The following is a 19,881-nucleotide window of genomic DNA, read 5'->3' as shown; positions in this document are numbered from 1 at the left end:
TTGTGCAAAACTGGAATAACGCCTAAAAATAAAGCAGCGTTTTTATCCAAAGAGTCGAAGAGAACACAATCGTCACTTCCTGATTAACTTGCGCCAAATATCAACAGTAAAAACAGAATTTACTGTGGTAGAATAAGCTGCGTCAATGATTTTTTATTTAATTAATGTACTTGCGCCTCAGAAGACAATTGACACACAATGAACACGTGGGGGCGTTTGAAGCCATGAGACGAGGAGACACGCTCCAGATGCTCGGCGGTAATTAATAATATACACTGATACTGAAACAGTTAAGGCATTTTAGAATGACTAAAACAACATTTAAGATGTTCTACAGTGTGCTCAGTCTGCTGGTTTGTCCATTCACACACATTTAACAAACTTTTTTTAATGTTCATACTGTAATTTGTTAAGTGCACTTCGTAGTTTATGTGCATCTTATCAAATAAAAGTTTAACCTCAGTAATGCACATGTTTTATTATGCGAATTTTCAAAAGTTATGTGAATCATGACGTTTCCATCAATCGTTTTTATGGGCATCTCCAAAATGAGCTCTAAAATAGGTGTGTGGAAACGTAAGGCTAATGCGAGAAATACGCTTCATCTTTAAAAAAGGGGAGGAGACCGACAGAAACTCAGAGTTTAGAGAATAAAACCTGCTCCGGACCAGGTTAGGTTCACAGAGTAAGTTACCACAGTAACTGACTCTGAGTTAAGGTTACCTCTCATTCAGAAACAGGCTTGACTTACCCTGATTTCTTGAGTTTAACAAACCTGCCATTTTGAAATGGAAAACCCAGAGTTTCTCTCAATTCAGGGTTAAAATACTCTGAGTTTTCACTAAACCTCCTTTCTGAAACAGGCCCCTGATCTTGCAAAAAAACTAAATAGTAAAATAACAAAACATATCACGTCTATAACTAAAACACATTTATTAATTGTAATTTATTAGAATAAAGTTGCTTAATGATCAGTTAATGAACACCGTGTTCGAGTGGGTTTCCTCCGGGTGCTGCAGTTTCCCCCACAGTACAAAAACATGTGCTACAAATGAATTGAATAAACTAAAATGGCCATAGTGTACGAGTGTGAGAGTGTTTCCCAGTAGCAGGTTGTCAAAAAAACAAACAAAAAACAAAATGGTTTATTACAAAATTAAAGGGGTGGTCCAGAGTGTATTTTTAAGGCTTGGTTGTGTTTCTAAAATGCACAGTAATGTGTGCTCATGCTTCACTTGTAGAAAATCATGTTATTTTTTTATATATCTTACTTTGATTATATACAGCTACTCAGCTAACATGAAAACGACATATTTCCTAGTTCCTCTAAAAGGCCTGCCCTCAAGAGGCTCTGATTGGTCCTAACATAATGTACTGTGATTCGCGGATCGGCTACACGTCACTCCCCTACAAGGTCATGCTTTTGAGCAGTGTAAACAGTCCAGTCACAGGCTCAGAGCAGCTGTTAGCAGCGTTAGCTGCCTGAATCAGACAGAAATAAAAAGCACACAGCTCATGCCTGCTCTTTAAAATGAACTCTGACAAGTGTCTTTCACATAGAGTATATTCAAAATAAGCATGTGTAAGTAATATAAAACATTACCATATCTTTTGTAAAGATTATGTAGTATGCACGGAAAGCAGCCACATAGAGAGACACGTAGAGAGAGAGAGAGAGAGAGAGAGAGAGAGAGAGAGAGAGAGAGAGAGAGACTGCACGCGCTGCTGATGTTGTGGCTGATTGTGGCTGGTTTGGCTGATGAATATGAACTTGTAGCTAAATTTTTAGCGGTGCCAAACAGCAATTTCCATTGTTCACATCCTTGTTTACATCCTCGCTAAAAAACCACTGTTAATGCTAGAAACTGTGCCTGTAGTTGATCAGTTTTAACAACTAAAAATACTTACAGGTTGTGGCTCAATATCCACAGCATCATCTGTTGGAGGAGTTTTAGCTGAATATAGCACTGAACTGGGAGAGATTCTGGAAGATCTCCTTTATCAAATGCAAGCGCTATATCTTTTTTTTTTAAAATATAATTCTTTGGAACATAATTCAAATGAAATTGTAAAAACTTCTGTCTTTGTGTCATGTCCTTTGAAAGCCTAAATACAGAAACAGAACAAGCTCTTTAGAAATAGCAGCCTTTGAATGGCATTTTAGCATTCCCTGCTTTAACATTACAGCGCTTGTGTGCTCGAGGTAAATGCACATAATCTGAAGCTTTGTGATCTCACATAGCCAGAATGTATTTTTGCTAAGCTAACTCTGTAAAAGCCAATGTCTCCTTTTGCATTGATCTTTGAGCGTTTTACATACAGAGCTGTTGTTCATGTTAACACAGCTACATTACACATCAACTAAAGTTTAAAATATGATATCGTAGTGGACCACCCCTTTAACAAAATTTATGTGAAAGCTATACATATAAACAGCTATCAGAATCTTTTAGTAGGACTGTTATACAATGTTATGGTTTATGATGTAAAAGTGGCACAGTGGCTCAGTAGTTATCACTGTCGTCTCACAATAAGGTCACTGGTTCGAGTTCTGGCTGGGCCAGTTGGCATTTCTGTGTGGAGTTTGCATGTTCTCCCCGTGTTCCCGTGGGTGCCCCGATTTCCCCCACAGTACATAGTGTATGAGTGAGATGTATGAGACTCACCTCTACTTTATATATATTTGAGGGGTGGTCTCTCCGACCACAGAACTTTCTGACTGGACTCTTACAGCAACTGTCAGGAACCAATCGACCATCAGCTTCACTAGAGCGGATCCAAGCACTGTCCACCCAATCAGATGAGCTGTTACTGCCACAACATTTGAACTGACAGAAGGACAAGCAAACTTTAGTACAACACTTCTTGGGTAAATACTAAATTAAAAAAAAATAGTGTAGCTGTCCCACCTCCTGCTGTAACTTGTCCACAGCCTTAGTTACATGCTCCTGCTCAGACTGATTGTATTTCTGAACCATTGTCTCCCTCAGGTTCTCTTTCAGTTCGTCATTTAGCTAAAGATTAACCAGGCATAAAATTGAACACAAACATATAGCAACCAATGAATGAAAAAAAGCATAATAAATAACTAACCTGTTGGTAATAAATGTAGGCCAAAACTCCAGCCAGGATCTCCAGCAGAAATATACACAGCAGTAAAACAAAATACTGAAAAAAGGAGGAAATAAATCAACATTTTTTTCAAAGAACATCTAGAACTTTGACTGCTTTAAATAATCCATTCATAGTCTTGACGTTTTCAAAGTCAACTAAATAATGACACGTTTACAAATGTTGTCATAATGTACTATAAATATCCCATCTTGCACTCAATTGCATTTTAAGTGTTACAGAAACAACTGAATGTTTTTATAGACATAATGAGATGATTAAAACATTTGACATTTACTTTAACTCCCATTGTACTTTTGGGCCCAATCCCAATTCTACCCCTTAGCCCTTCCCCTCGTTTTGCTCGTTCCTTTGAGGGGGTAGGGGTGTCCCAATTCTCTTTAGCTTTAAGGAGTAGGGCTAAGGGCAAGAGGTAGATACCCCTTTGAATGAAGATTTTTCAGGACCACACTCGAAACCAAAGAGTAAAAAAATTTCCCAAAATACACCAGACACAGTTGCACCCGGAAGTGAGGAGATCCACAAATTAGTATTTTTGTTTGTTGTTATTACAAAATTTTACGACAAAAACATAAGTTTAAATTTATTCATAACCATGTTACTGCTAAAATAGAAATCTATAATCCCTAATAATAACTCCTGTATAGCAGTCCCATAACATTCTGGGACTTGATTGACACTTGAATATCCTGTCAGAAAAGTCTAGTGGCTGTGAATGGGCTTTTTACAGTGTCGGCTATAATGTTAATGTTGCTTTGGTGTGTTTACGTTACATAGATGAATATGGCCACTTTGAAAATGCGCAGTACAGTTACAATCTTATTGCCACATTAGGTCGTTATTATAACATAGTATATGCCTTCAGTGATTTCCTGAAGATAAATACCAAAAAATAAAACAACTGGAATAACTACAGCAGTCGCGATCGTCTGATCACATAAGAAACAAGAAACTGTGATGAGTCTGATGACATATGAAAGTGCTGTAGAGCTGTCCCAATTCTTAGGGGTACATTTTGAAGCCCTTCCCCTTAACACTCAGTTTTAAGGGCCAAGGGGAAGGGAAAGGGGTACAAAAATAAAATTGGGACTGGACCTAAACAAAAATCCCAAGCATATAAATAAAATACTAAATAATAATAAAAAAAGAGAAAAATATAGCCCAGTCTTGACAAATTGCTTGAACTACAGTGAACAGAGCCTTGTAAACTGAAACACTGCTATTAGTTTATATTTTATTGTGTAAATAAATGGACCAAGGGGAACACATTTAGACAGTATGTAAAGCTTGATTGGTTTTGAGACAACTTAATTTTAATAACTTGTTAAAAAAGTGATGCCACACCATCCATTATTAGACATACACCTGATGATCTTTTTAACAAAATAATGCATTATAACAGAATAGTATTAAATATTGCTGTAAGAGATGGAGGAAGATCAAACATACATATTTCATTGTTACGTCAACTTTAAGAAGCTCTCTCTGAAGCCAACTGATAAGACCCACACCCAAATTTGAGTTACAATGGTAACAATCTTGATTGACATGCCTCAAAGCCTTTACCATGTGAACCACTCACAGAATTTGACCTTTTAAAAATATCTATAATCATATTCTAGAATGTGTGATGTTTTTGTGTGCTTGTGTATTTTCATATTCTTTGTGACCTAGGTAGAATACTATCTCTGTGCTAAATAGAGTTGATTGATGATTTACTGATGGTATATCAATCTTCTTGGTATTAAAACCCTTAGAAGTGTTGCTTAACAACTTGCACTCAAACAAAATGGAGGATTGAGGCTGCGGCGTGACGTGGCCCAACTCAGCGTGGCCTTTCAGACTCACACTGACACAAGGAGTCATGGTCTTATAATGACAGCAGTAAATAACTGAGCAACTATTTGAACTGTACAACCGTTTGTAAATTTTAAATTAACATTTATTTTATATCTATTTTATTAAGAAACTGTGCAGCTTTTGTTACTGCAATGTATCTTTATGGGCTTCTGGAAGAACATTTCTTGAGCCTCTTGGTATGGAAAGTCAGAAATGCCTGGCCCATTTATTGAGAAATTTATTAAACATGTCTCATAAAACAAGATTACAAGAAGTTATACTATTAAATATTTATGTAATAAAAAGTTTTATCTAATAATTCCAGCAAACTTTTAGTGGATTTGTAACATTGTCAAAAACACAACTTTCAGTTAATATATATGTAAAAAGGCCTAAATACATTCAAGACTATTTAAATAATTTGCTCGTCAACAACTATTGACAGCAGATAACTCTGAAAGAGAGAGAGGGATTTGCACTCACGATATCTTTACTGCTCCATTCAACCTATCAAATGTAATGTGAGACACCAGAGGTGTCCAAACATGGCCATGGAGGGCAGCAGATTTTACCTCAAACTTGCCTAAACACACCTGCAACGATGTTTCTTGAAAGCCTAGTAAGAGCTTAATTAGCTAACACAGGTGTGTCTGATTGGGGTTGAAAGTAAACTGCAGAACACTGGTCCTCCAGGACCGAGTGTGGACCCCTCATGTTTAGATCATCACTGTGCCTCTAGTGATCTGTTCACTTGCTCATTCACTCTCGTCACCATGATTTCCAGGTATTTTAATTCATTTTGGGGGATTACAGAGTTGGTATAAATTTGCAAAAGACACACAGAGCTTCCGGAAGAGGTCATAACTAGACAATAGATAGAGATAGCTCCGCTTGGATCACAGCATGGGATGTGGGCGACGAGCGGGGAGGGATGTGGGATGAATTTGAGGACTGGGCGGGGGATGCGCAATTTCCGGGAGATTAGCATTTTGTTTGCGAGCATCCAAGTGTCTCTATGCATTAGCCGGAGGATCCCGGAACTTTCAAGAGACTTGGGATGCCTGCATCTGTATATATTTAGCTGCAGTGATGCAAGAGCAGAATAGAAATGACACGCTGTTGTGTAAATAAGATATTACATACGGCTATTTAGTTTTTTGTTTTTTTTTAAGTTGTGATCTAGCGCTATATAGATAATACAATTAATGTGACTTCAAGGGTGGTGACTACAGCCATTGGAAGGGCAGGGCGCTTCCTTATATAATGGTAGGGGAAACACTGGTATGTATGCACAGCTAATGTGGTTTAAAGAATAACTGCATGCATTGCATTTTGGTACTTTAAGATTACGTTAAGATTATAAAATCTTAACATTTTTTCTATGAGCACTATCCAACAAGCATATGTAAATCACAAGACATGAACAAGAAACCACAAAACTAGCTAGAAGGCAACTTCCCATTGGCCAACTCAGCCCCTGAGTTGTGACATCAGCAACCCTATTTAAGGAAGGCATGACCAATTCACATTGTCTTATATTTTTGCTCTTCTTCATTCTTTAACTCTCAGTCCTGATTCACTCGGTCACCAGCCAAAATATGACCCAAGTCCTTAGGGCAGGCTTTAGCCTTCTCACTCTAAAGAGAATTTCATCATCAAATCACTTTATATTCATCTTTATATTCTGAACAATTTCAACTCATAACCTCAGTGGAATGCTGATCAACCGATCAGAATGAAGAAGAACCAGCAATGAATCATCAGAAGACATCCTGGCCAGCACACATTGATAATGATTCTGTTTTCTTTGATGATTTGTTTTGGGTTATTGATGTTGGATAGCAACATCTTTGTCAAGCAAAACTGTGCTATTGCTCTGTTAATTAAACCTTCCCATCCTGCTCATACTGGTGGAGTGTACAATCAATAAAGATTGGTCATATTTAGCCATAAAACCCCAAACATTAAATTAGCCAGTGTTTCAGTTTCATTGTCCAAGCTCTGTATATGTATTATACAATAAACCAAAAAATATCAGTGGAATCCAGATTTTCTGACAAATATGTTGGTCTATGACAAACTATCCAGAATGTGTTGTGCTGTAATGACATATTCCTAATTCTCTATATACTTAAAGTTAAGGAAGTTAAATTATTTATTGTTATTCTTTCATATTTAAAAAATGTATAAAAACTGGATAACTATAGGCTACATACTGTACAACAAAATAGAACATCACAGAAAGCACTTTTAATTTGGACGAACCCGTAAAACTTTGTCAATTGAACCCTGGTAGGACCCAATAATCATGAAAATCAGAAAGCATAAAAGATTGGGCAAATCATATGGTTTCATGACTCCAGTCCCTTCGTTTATGCATGTGGTGCAATGAACCTGCTTTTACCAGGTGCATCTACAGTGCAGCTAATTGAAAACATCTTAACTTGTCAGAATTCCACAGCGTGTCATTTTACAAGAACCAACCAATGGTGCAGTTATGCATTTTAATTTCTTTCGTGTCACATTGTTATGGTCCATAACTTCAGTGAGTTTACTCTCCTTTATGGGAATTATTTAGGTCTACAGTCCACCCTGGTGCATCCATATCTTATTTTTATAGCATTTTTTTTATTGCATGATATATGTTGCTCTTTTTAAACAAATGCTTAAGCGTTGCACGTTGAAAGTTATTTATTCCTTAATTTTTACTGAGTTTAAATGGGGTTGATAAATGTAGAATGCAAAAAAAAAAAAGAAAACAGAAAAAATAGAAACACAACCCTTAACAGTGATCCAGAAAAAGTAAACAATTACTAATGTCTCTCACCACTCTCAGTAGGCGTCTTTGTTCCTTGAAGGTGGCACAGCAGCCTAAAACTCCAGTAATCATGACAATCACCCCTGCCATGATGAGTATATAAGCAGAGACAGCATAAATCTTTGAGGACAGCAGACTAATGTAGTCGCTCTTTTCAATTACTGTCCAGATGCCCACAGCCATCACTGCAACTCCTGCAAGCTGGAAATAAATAAATAAACAAATAAATACAAAATTAAATTATCAAGCTTCAAGTATAACCCCAAATCAAAAAAACTTTTGGACGTATGGAAAGTGCAAAAAAAAAAAAAAAATTCATTGCAGATAATACATACACAAAAAACGTATTGTTTGGATTGTCGGACAGCGGGAAAACAAATGCTAAATAAGCGGGAGTGGTCGAGTTCGGACTAAAACCGAACCCTAGGTGGGAGGCGGGATTAAAAATTTAGTCCCACGCAGATCTCCGTTTTAAACTTTATTTTTCATTTGTGAATATACATCCTTTCCTGTCATTCAGATCCGCAACACATAACAAAAAGTTGGAACAGAAGCGATTTAGGGCTAGTAATCAGGTTAATTGGTTAAATATTGGTGATGTCAACAGGTGATTGTAATTATGATTTGGTACAAAAGCAGTATCCAAGAAAGGTCTAGTTCTTTAGGAGCAAAGATCGCTAGTTTGTCAACAAATACATGAGAAATTTATTGACATGTTTAAAATAGTTGTGGGCAAAGTGAGGCTTTATGAAACATCTAAACAAACGTGTTAAAGTTTCAAAACGACTCTACAGTGACATCTAGAGGTAATTTTGTATGTAGTGTTTTGGAACAGCTTTAGCAAAGAAACAGTTAAGCAAATTGAGGTAATAAACACCACGTTATAGTTTAGGTTTCAAGTACTTTAGTAAAGTGGTGAGAGTTCCTAAATGGCATACACAGATAATGGGTTTGAATACAGGGAGATTCAGCTACAGAAGTTGAAATTTTGTGAATAAATATGTCTTATTTTGCTTATAAAAAGTAACATTAATAAAATACATCAAGTCATAATTTCAAAGTATTTGTACATGCTTTGCATCGCTTTAGTCATGTGACCTGGGTGTTTTGAGTCACCTTAGTTACGTGACATCGGTATTTCGGATTGTGCTTCAGTGCAGTTATTTCAGTGCGTAATAGCAGTTTTATGTCAGCCATCCCTAGTTTAAAATCAGTCATCAGTAATAACTTGATGACATTACATTGAGAACCTCTTCTCTTATCATGTCATTGCTTTTCTCAAAGGACAAGCGCCATGCACGGATATTATTAGACATATTTTAAGACTCTAAACATGGTACAGTCCTGAAAGAGAAAGTGTGATTTTCCACACACATTATTATTTCAAACTGAAATCTTTCAAACGTAAACTGTACAGAATATATGCTAATATTATTATTAATATAGAAGCTCAGGCATACACTTTTTTCAATCATTTTTGGACTTAAGAGATACCAACCCAAAACAGAAAATTGAATGTGAAAAGGAGATATTTCAGGCAGATGGTCCCACATTTTTCCTTCTTCTCTTCATTTGCCCCCATCTAGAGAGAGAGAGAGAGAGAGAGAGAGAGACAACACCATTCAAACATACCATTTAGAACACACATATATATATATATATATATATATATATATATATATATATATATATATATATATATATATATTTTTTTTTTTTTTTTAACAACAAAATTGCAATAAAATAATGCATTATGTAATAAGGAGTGAGTTTCTATTCAAAGTTATTCCTTTTGTTTTTTAGTTAAACAGATACTTTGACGGATATGTGATGAATGTGTCTACATCTTTTTGTGTTTATCTGCTAATTAAACAGACATTCCCAGAACAGAACGAATGTAAACAACATTTACAAATACAACAGTCTGGGTTGGCCATGGTAGTCAATGTAAAACAAATAAAAAAAAAAGCTACTACGTATCTGAAACGTCAAAATTCAGAGGTACTTTGTCAAATTACAAGGTACATTTTATTCATTTGCTTAACACAGTATGCTGACTGAGTAATGTGTGGCGCACAGCATCACTTGTCTGAACATGTTAAAAATGAACACTCAACGAGATAGTAACAGCACAAACCAGAGAGAGTTTGATCTGCATACAAATCTCAAAAATAATGAAAAAGCTTCCGAATATAGCATCAGAAACTGTTCCAGCACCTATTGTAGCCTGTATAAATTCATTTAGAATTTTCTCCTGACCTTGTATTAACTCCGCCACTGTATTTGGGTCTTCTCAGGTCCTTTTATTTCGTATATGTAGCCTAACGTTACTGTGGCAAAAGAAAGGAATTCCAATCGCTCATCTAGAAATAAACTTCTGCGCTGTTCTAATTGTAATTGTTAACTTGATTATAACTATTGCCAGATCCAAATGGGAAAGGTAAACAGGTAACTTTACATACAACTTTACACGTGAATACATTAAAAAATCGCCTATATTGCCCCACAGCTTTATTAATAGTTTCAGAACTGATAAACAGGTAAAACAAACACCCACAAGTATTTTTAATTTGGAGTCTAGATCTTACCCTTTTACGTTACCAGACGATATCACTCAGGGAAACCGAAACACAGAAAAGGGTTAAAAATGGATCTGCCTTCATTCGATGAAAGGTTTTTACACTTAATTAATTGACTTCGTCCCTGTAAAAACTACATGAGAAACAAAAAAGCTCAGAAAAAAATCAGTTCAAACGTGCTCAGCTCCACCCCGACAAAGCAGGCAAGGGTTGCCAGATCCTAGAGAAAAAATTCCCAGAGACAGGTCCTGAACTACCAAACCTCTAGCGCGATGACGTGTAGTGGACGTCGTAACCATTTTATTTACGTTGCTACCACTTTTACAACGAGGTAAACGCACGCGCAGTAATGATGCTATTTTAACTTGTTCTTTATGCAAATAAGTTCAGCTACCTATTGTAAACGTGCACTTTTTGTATAGCAAATGTATAAAAATCAATTTCTTATTTTAACATTTAAAACTTAGACCATATTGGGATTTCATGAATACACATAACTAAGATATTTTTTTGAATATTTTTTAAACATTTATTTATAAATCACATACCATTTTTAATAACATGTAGTCAGAATTACAGAATTTAAATTAATGAAAATTCTACAAGTAATGGACTTATTTTTTATTCTTTTTAATCAGATTTCGTGTGTTGTTTTGCAACTTACTGTACATTTGCTATAAAAATTGTAATATTTAAAAAAACATCTATAGTCAAAGGATGATGCCATCCTTGAAATCATAAATACTGAGTGCAGCAGAAATCAATGGATGTAAAATGATTATCTTAATATTATTATGCAACACACTGTTTAGTGTGACAGGGAAATAATGACAGTGACACAAACGAATCACCCATTAGAAACACAATATCTTCAATGGTGCTACCCATTAGAAAAGTAACACCAGTGACAATTTAATGGGGAAAAAATGACAAAATGCTTGCTGCAAGGTATCGAACAGCATGACAATCACCGTATACTCACACACTAAATTTAGTAGATTAATCCATCAGATTTTGACAACAATTAGTAGATATATTCTAGGGTTTTATAATTTTTCTACAAGGTGATCACACCAGGGTCGCTAACTTAATGCTTCACACAATGAGATAAAATGATAAATTTCTGATAACAGTGGATTAATAATGGTATTTCCTCTGAAGATCTACAGGAAACAGGAAGAAGAAAGTAGTTATGTCAAAAGAGTGATTTTTATTTTAAAATAATACATTTTGTTTAACAATTGGAGGGGACAACTACTTATAATATTTATTAAGGTTTTTTTTTTTGTCCAGAGACGTTTCTGTAGCATGATGGCCCTGATACATTTGATAAGGGGGTTAAAAAGACAAAAAGAATGACTAAAAATGATCTAGCTTATAGGTTTAACGGTTCTAGTATAAGAGATGAATTAAAATTCGTTTTTACATGGCAGAAGATGAACCACTGCAGCTGGAAGGGTATAAGTCACATAAAAACAATGGACAAAGTAATTGGCAGTTCAATCCACTATGGTGACCCCTCATAATCAGGGAAAGTGAGTGAGATAATCCACTTTTAATTTTTAAGAGTCTTATTTGATTCAAAGTTGACTCTGAAAAACTTTAGAACGAAACATGTAAGGTGGTTCAAAATAGATGCCAGTAAAATAGCTTTATATTTAGGGGTTCAAACATCTTGTATTTTTATTATTTTTTTTTTCTTCTGCCATAAAACAGATTGAGCAGACCAAATTCTAAGGCCTAGAGACTCAAAACTTGGTAAGATGATCAGTAAGATTCATCCAAACTAGAAGGTGCTATAGGTGGTGCTATAACACCAACATGAAAGCAACATATATATATATATATATGTGTGTGTGTGTGTTTCACCAAAAAAATTAAACAATTAAATAACTAAAAATAAGTATAAAACAAAAAGAAATGAGCATTGTTGTTTTATTGTTCTTTTTTGATTCTCTCTTAAGGCTCATACACACCGGGACGCTTTTCGTTTGCGTTTATCGTCAGCTTTTTACGAAATGTTTTTCCAGATTCAAACCCAAACCCAATTTTTTTTAATTTACGCTTTTGCGCCTGCCATTTTGCACGTTGTGTGCACGATCACATTGACGCCCTTTATTTAGTCACGAGGCGTTAAACGTTGATGACATACTTTTTGGGCCAAGCTGATCATCTTCTTATAATTTGATTGGCCCATAAAACACTTAGCACAGATGGGTAGCATTCTTATTGATTGTAGTGGGCTCTGTCCCAAAATGCCAGGACCGATTTATTTATTTTTTTTGTCACAGTCCAGCCCTGCTCATCACATTATCATACACCCAGCGCAATGTCGCGCAAGGCGTGGCACAATACTTGTTTGCTCTTTTTAGCTTGGCGCAAGAGTCGTTTTGAGGCGTTGCGCCACGCTCTTTAAATAGCAAATACATTTGCGCTTATATGTGCGCCCATAGGCGTTCTGGTCTAAAAAGGAAGGCGTTCTGAGGCGCACTGCTGGCACGTTGCTATTTTAAGAAACTATAATAGATTTTTCATTAGACCAAAACAAACCCGGTCAAAACTTCAGAGCAGAGTTGCGCCTCGCTTACACACTGCATAATAGCCTACACACAAGATGTAGAGCAATAAGCAAATATCTTTACATATGAAACACTTAAAATATTAAGGATAGGCCTATTTATAGGATATAATAGGAATATATATACGATATAAATATAAAGGATTAAAATATTACAAAACATTATTTTCGATTCTACATAAATATAAAAAAAACACTGCTTTTATGCCTTCTTCATCTTGGGAGGCTTTTTCAGTTCATTCATAACAATTTGCTTTTGTATAATGTTATTATTATTAGCAGTATTATTTATTATATCCATATTTACATTTGTTTTATTAAAAACAAGCTTAGATTTGCCCACCTGGAGGTTTAAGACCATATGGGGCACAGCATGTGTTTTAGGATATAACTCAGGTTTTTGAACACACTTCATTATTATTGTTCATTTATTCGTTTGCTGGAAACTAGAACTGAACTTAGAAATAGTTTTGAAACAAATATTTGCGCTTAACAAACAAAATTAATTATTTATAGGCTAATTGATGTCTGTGCGTAAAGTATTCCCTATCCAAGAGCGAAAGTGAAAGTAGATCAATTATCTCTCATTCTTGCGCCGGTAGATGCTCTGTTTAACTGTTTTCTGTAAAAAAAAACAAACTGTTAACTGTTTGCTTGTGAAATGCTCAGTTTTTCCACTTCCACTTACTTTACATACTGTAAATAGCAAATGCACTTATGGCGCGACGCAGCTGGCTCTTAAAGGGAATGGAAGATGAGCGGATTTTCCCGTCCTTAAATTAGCAAATATGGATTCTGACATGCCCTGAAATTGTTTGTGCCCTGCGCTTTCTGTTTTGTGCATGGACCGTCAAAATAGAGCCCTAAGTGTATTGTATGATTAAAATAATCCATAAGTAATATATGCAATGTGTTGATAAAATTTTAGTACAGCCAGCATGAAACAATCATCTTTAAAAAAAATTTAGGAACTACAGCAAAGGGATCATTTAGTCTACAATGCTTTCCTTTTAGATTACAGATTTCTTCCATGACTTCAATCACTAATTTACATTCTGTCCATAAAATAAGCAAATGTTGGTCTATTTTGAGTCTATTTTGCACCATTGACAATGAATTAAAGTCACTGTGCACTGTGTTTTTGGTGGAAATAAATCTGAACTAACATTACAAAATACATTTACATAATATAAAAACTTAAAATCACACAAATAATCAGGACTGTTAGTCATTTTAACAGTGAATAATAAAAGTAAACATTCATCAAAAAAGTTAAAACTGTTCTGTAACAAGAATACTGAGCAGATCACATTTAGCCACCAGCATGAAGCACTAAAAAGGATTTTCTTTTTTATTAGAATTCATTTATATTTGTTTTCAGCTCCGAATTTACTCCGAAGTGACTGTCAAATTTATAATGTATTTCTAATTGTAAGAACGGATCACATGCATAGTTTATGACTCAATTTAGAGTTTTTGATTTATATCTGTTCCCATACTCTTTAGTTATGTGTTCATTAAGGACCCAATGCCACAGAGAGTTATCTGGGCTTTGCATACATTCTCACAGACAGGATCTCAACATTCTGATGTTAGTAAGAGGATGCAGATGCAGGGTTTACTAATATCCAATTAATCCACTTGCCTACTGCTTACTCGTACTACAATTCCATACAATACTTGCTAAATCAGTGATTAAACAGAAATTAAAAGGGCTTCATGCAGACATCCTAAGTCTCCCGGAAGTTGCGGGAGACCCGCGCGCAACTCACCCCCAATGCTCTTCAGGTACGTTGCGTGCAACTCACCCCCACCACTCTTCAGGTACGTCTCATGCGCACATGCCCCTACTCAGATATGTTGCTCACTTAACAAACCAATTACAGTATCAAAAAACCCAATTCAGTACATCAATTACCCAAAGATGAAGAGTCAGAGGTGGTTGCAGCCAATATATTTTGATGCCAAAGCTCAAGACTCACACAGTGCAACGAGGTATCTTCCTTACAAGATCCCAATGACATTTTTGCATATTTCCCTAAAATTCTCAACTCAGAACAAACAACCATAAATTCAAGATAATAAAAGCTTCACCAAGATCTCCGTCTGGTCATCTGTTAACCAAAAAACTAATCACCACCTTAGATAAAAAGTTTATAATTGACAGACAATTTCACACTTCAGTAGGAAAGACATTTCTCAATCCATCTTTATTTCTATAGCACTTTTACAATGCAGATTGTGTCAAAGCAGCTAAGCATGGACGTTCTAGTAAATTGAAATTGAAACTGTGAGTCCATTTTTCAGAGTTTAATTTAGTTCAGTTTAGAGTGGTTTAGTTTTTACAGCTGAAAGTCCAAACACTGAAGAGCAAATCCATCAATGTGCAGCTCCACAAGTCCCAAACCAGGCAAGCCAGTGGTGACAGTGGAGAGGAACAAAACTATACCAATTGACGAAAGTGAGGGGAAAAAATTCTTGAAAGATACCAGGATCAGTTAGGCATGGCCATTTCTCCACTTCTTGTGGAGAGCTGCAGTCTGGGCACTTGGGGTTAATGAATGCTGAATGCCAATCGTGGAGAGGCTGCAAGTGTGTGTAGGTCACCGGGTGGGGGTTTAGACTGGCCCACGAGATCGGTCACTGGGTCTTTCAGGAATCAGTCTCATGCTCTCCACTCCTCCATGACCACCACAGCATCTGCTCAGGATACAGCCTAGTCCAGGTCTATGGAGATGTCAAGAAGTTTAATAAAACTGCACAATCTCTAAAGGCTTTGCAGGTGCATTTAGAAATAGTTTACTTTGTGTTTATACTTATCTTTATTTGTCTATACAGTATGTTCATGTTTATATCTTAATATGTTGATCTATTTTAGTTTGCCTTGATTAATTGTGACTGTCTGGGGTTTAATGTGTTTTAAATACTAAACTTGAGAACATGTACAAATGTTTATACTTACCTTTTAATTAGTGCATGTTGGTTTATGTTAAAGGGACGGGGCTTCACTTTTAAAAGGCAGCCTCAAAATCACAAGCACGGCAGGAGCAGCGTTACCTAACGGAGCTACAAAGCTTCAAAGAGTCAATTCTGCAAGCGGTTCGGCCAGATGAGGGGTTGAGTAATGCAAAGAGTCCGTGATTGGGGTTGCCAACGCCAACAGTGCAACGACACCTATCTTTCCAGAGAGACAGAGACTCGCCTACTGACCTGTGGTATGGCAGCCAGCCAATAATGCAAACAGAGCCAAAGTTACCAATCTTCCAGCCGGGGGAGGACATAGAGAACTTCTTCCACCGGTTCTAACGATTAGCCAAAACCTGGAGGTGGCCAGAGGAGGAGTGGAGCTACTGCTTGGTGCCACTGTTGACTGGGCAGGCACTTGAGACGTACTTATCCATGGACGAGGATCAAGCTGAGATATATGAGGACCTGAGGGAGGCGTTATTAGTAAAGTTCAACATCTCACCTGAAACCCACCGTCAGCGGTTCCGGGCTATGTCTACTCCAGCAGGATTGTCGCTTACTGAAACTTATCATCGGCTGCGAAACCTTAACCGGCGTTGGGTGACACCTGACATTCATTCCAAAGAGGAAATTGGTGAGACGATTGTCTTGGAGCAGTTACTCTGGGTCCTACCACATGAAGTGCGGATGTGGGTAAAGGAACACGAGCCAAAAACAGGATTTAAGGCTGCAAACCTGGCACAGCAATATATTAACGCTCAACCACTTAACCACTTAAAGTTACTGTTAAAAACTTTGTTGGTAACCGAACTGAACTTAATCAGAACTATGAACATGTTCCAGCACAGAACACTGACACTGAGAAGGTATTGGTGTGCTTTCACTGCCAGCAGGCAGGGCACAAATCTCTTGTGTGTCCTTTGCAAAAAGCTAAACTAACTGGATTTTGTTATGTTTCAAGGAAAGGGGACAGTGACAATATTAATGCTCACAAAGTGCATTATGTGAAAGCTTCTGTGAATGGACGTAGTGTAAATGCCATGTTGGACACTGGTAGCTCAATGCCATTGATAAAGCAGTCATGTCACACATATGCCTTATACAACTATGGTCAATATGGCAAGCTGTTTTAACATTTATTCTATAGCCCGTACTAGTATCTATTTTCTTGTTACTAGTACTTATTTTTTAGATACTAGTATCTTTTCCATTAAGTACTAGTACTTATTCGTTAGATACTAGTGCTTATTCATTAGATACTAGTGCCTATTCTTTAGATACTAGTTCATTGTAAAATATACTAGTGCTTACTCATTAGACACTAGTTCTTTATATTAGTTACTAGTACTTATTCATTAGATACTAGTATGTATTTATTAGATACTAGTATCTATTTAATTGATACTAGTACTTATTTATTAGATACTAGTACTTATTAAATAGATACTAGTTCTTTATATTAGTTACTAGTACTTATTCATTAGATACTAGTATGTATTTATTAGATACTAGTATCTATTTAATTGATACTAGTACTTATTTTTTAGATACTAGTATCTTTTCCATTAAGTACTAGTACTTATTCGTTAGATACTAGTGCTTATTCATTAGATACTAGTGCCTATTCTTTAGATACTAGTTCATTGTAAAATATACTAGTGCTTACTCATTAGACACTAGTTCTTTATATTAGTTACTAGTACTTATTTTATTAGTGACTAGTAACTATTCTGTTGTTACTCGTAATAAATTAAAAATTTTCCCTTTCATTTCTATGGGATCTCTAATTGAGATATCAACTATTCAGTTTTGACTAGTGTGTATTCCAGCTGTGACTAGTGCATATTTTTATCTACTAGTAGTTAATCATTAGGTACTAGTACTTATTACTGAGATACTACTACCTAACTAATAGATACTAGTACTTACATATTAGATACTACGTAACAGAGAAACGGACTTATGTTTAGCTCCTTTGAAGTATTATCGCTTAATGTTCAGCTTCCAGATACTATTCAAAAACCTATGTTATCTCTCGCTTTAATCACCATATATAGACCCCCAGGACCCTATGTCAAATTTCTAAAAGAATTTTCTGATTTTATTTCTGACTTACTAGTCAAAACTGATAAAATGCTAATTGTAGGTGACTTTAACATCCACATAGATGACGCTAATGATACATTAGGGCTCGCGTTTATGGATTTAATACACTCACTTGGGATAAAGCAAAACGTTGTGGGTCCAACCCATCGCTTAAAGCATACATTAGATCTAATTCTGTCTTATGGAATCGAGGTTATTGACGTAGACATACCACAAAGTGATGATATTACAGATCACTACCTCTTACTATATAAGCTATGTTTACCTGAAATCAGCAAACCCGCTCCAATACTCCGCCCTAGTAGAACTATTGTTCCGTCAACTAAAGATGAATTTATAAATAACTTACCTGATCTCTCTCTATTTCGTAATGCACCCGCAAACTCAAATGATCTTGATGTAGTAACCAGCAGTATAGATGCCATCTTTACTAGCACACTAAATACTGTGGCACCCATCAAATTAAAAAAGGCTAGAGAGATTAAAACTGTACCATGGTATAATAGTCATACTCGTGCGCTCAAAACAGCAACCTGCGCTCTGGAACGTAAATGGAAAAAAACTAATTTATAGGTCTTTAGAATTGCGTACAAAGACAGTATGTCCAGCTATAGGAGGGCTCTAAAATCTGCCAGGACTGAGCACCTGCGCAAACTGATAGAAAATAATCATAACAATCCTAGATTTTTATTTAACACCATCTCTAAATTAGCAAATAATCGGTCATCCTTGGAACAAACTACTCCACCGCAAATTAGTAGTTATGACTTCATGAATTTTTTCAGTAATAAAATAGAAGGCTTTAGACAGAAAATAGGAGATGCCAAACTTTCTGCACCGGCTTATACTCCAAATCCTGTAAATATTTCATTAAATCATATAATAATAACCTACACTGCTTCAAAATCATAGAACATGAAGAGTTAGTAAAAATTATAAATAGCTCTAAACCAGCTACGTGTATGCTGGACTCAATTCCAACAAAATTACTGAAAGAGCTGTTACCTGCTATAGGAGAACCTCTTCTTAACATTATCAACTCTTCTTTATCTTTAGGCCATGTTCCAAACTCTTACAAGCTAGCTGTTATTAAGCCTATTATTAAGAAACTAGACACCAACAACTTAGCTAACTATAGGCCTATTTCAAATCTTCCATTTATGTCTAAAATACTACAAAAAGTTGTTTCCACTCAATTATGCTCTTTTCTGCAGACGAACTATATTTTTGAAGTGTTTCAGTCAGGTTTCAGGGCTCACCACAGTACAGAAACCGCCTTAGTGAAAATAACCAACGATTTACTTTTAACTGCTGACCGAGGGTGCGTCTCGCTATTAGTTTTACTCGATCTTAGTGCGGCATTTGATACCATTGACCACAATATCCTCATAAATCGCTTAAAGTCTACAGGTGTCCAGGGACAGGCTCTACAATGGTTTAAGTCATACTTAACTGACTGCTACCAGTTTGTGAATCTTAATGGACAGCCTTCACAAATCTGCCCAGTAAAGTATGGGGTGCCTCAAGGATCAGTTTTAGGCCCTTTACTGTTTACAATTTACATGCTACCTCTGGGAGACATTATTAGAAGACATGGGATCAGCTTTCACTGCTATGCAGATGATACTCAATTATATATTTCAACTAAACCTGACAAGACGTCTGAACTTTCTAAACTAACTGAGTGTATCAAAGACATCAAAGACTGGATGACCAACAATTTTCTTCTCTTAAACTCCGACAAAACAGAATTATTACTTATTGGGCCTAAATCTTGCACACAGCAGATCTCGCAACTCAATTTACAATTAGAGGGATACAAAGTTAGCTTTAGCTCTACTATAAAAGATTTGGGTGTCATA

General features: G+C 36.0%; 1 protein-coding gene and 2 long non-coding RNA genes across 4 annotated transcripts in view; 2 read left to right on the top strand and 1 right to left on the bottom strand.

Moving 5' to 3' along the window:
* cd151l (CD151 antigen, like) overlaps positions 1–10,590 on the bottom strand; it is a 17,965-nt gene extending 7,375 nt beyond the window's left edge. Inside the window, exons 1-7 of one of the 2 annotated variants that reach the window (XM_087291830.1) lie at positions 10,378–10,590; positions 10,049–10,119; positions 9,288–9,371; positions 7,799–7,990; positions 3,094–3,168; positions 2,910–3,014; positions 2,667–2,828 (exon numbers count right to left, since the gene is read on the bottom strand). In XM_087291830.1, coding sequence (XP_087147956.1) covers positions 2,667–2,828; positions 2,910–3,014; positions 3,094–3,168; positions 7,799–7,990; positions 9,288–9,371 — 618 coding nt within the window. In that variant the 5' untranslated portion in view covers positions 10,049–10,119; positions 10,378–10,590. 2 annotated transcript variants of the gene reach the window in all.
* LOC147832859 (uncharacterized) overlaps positions 1–18,780 on the top strand; it is a 30,691-nt gene extending 11,911 nt beyond the window's left edge. Inside the window, exons 2-3 of the long non-coding RNA XR_015515079.1 lie at positions 15,942–17,382; positions 17,614–18,780. This is a non-coding gene — a long non-coding RNA (uncharacterized LOC147832859). The remainder of the gene's footprint in view (positions 1–15,941; positions 17,383–17,613) is intronic.
* LOC137488296 (uncharacterized) overlaps positions 1–19,881 on the top strand; it is a 724,224-nt gene that overhangs the window by 495,991 nt on the left and 208,352 nt on the right. The window lies entirely within an intron of this gene.

The sequence above is a fragment of the Danio rerio genome, chromosome 18 (assembly GCF_052040795.2).
Source record: "Danio rerio strain M-AB ecotype USA chromosome 18, GRCz13ab, whole genome shotgun sequence".
Taxonomy (NCBI): Eukaryota; Metazoa; Chordata; class Actinopteri; order Cypriniformes; family Danionidae; genus Danio; species Danio rerio.
Note: the sequence above shows the minus strand (reverse complement) of the source record. Positions and strands in the feature narration are given on the sequence as shown.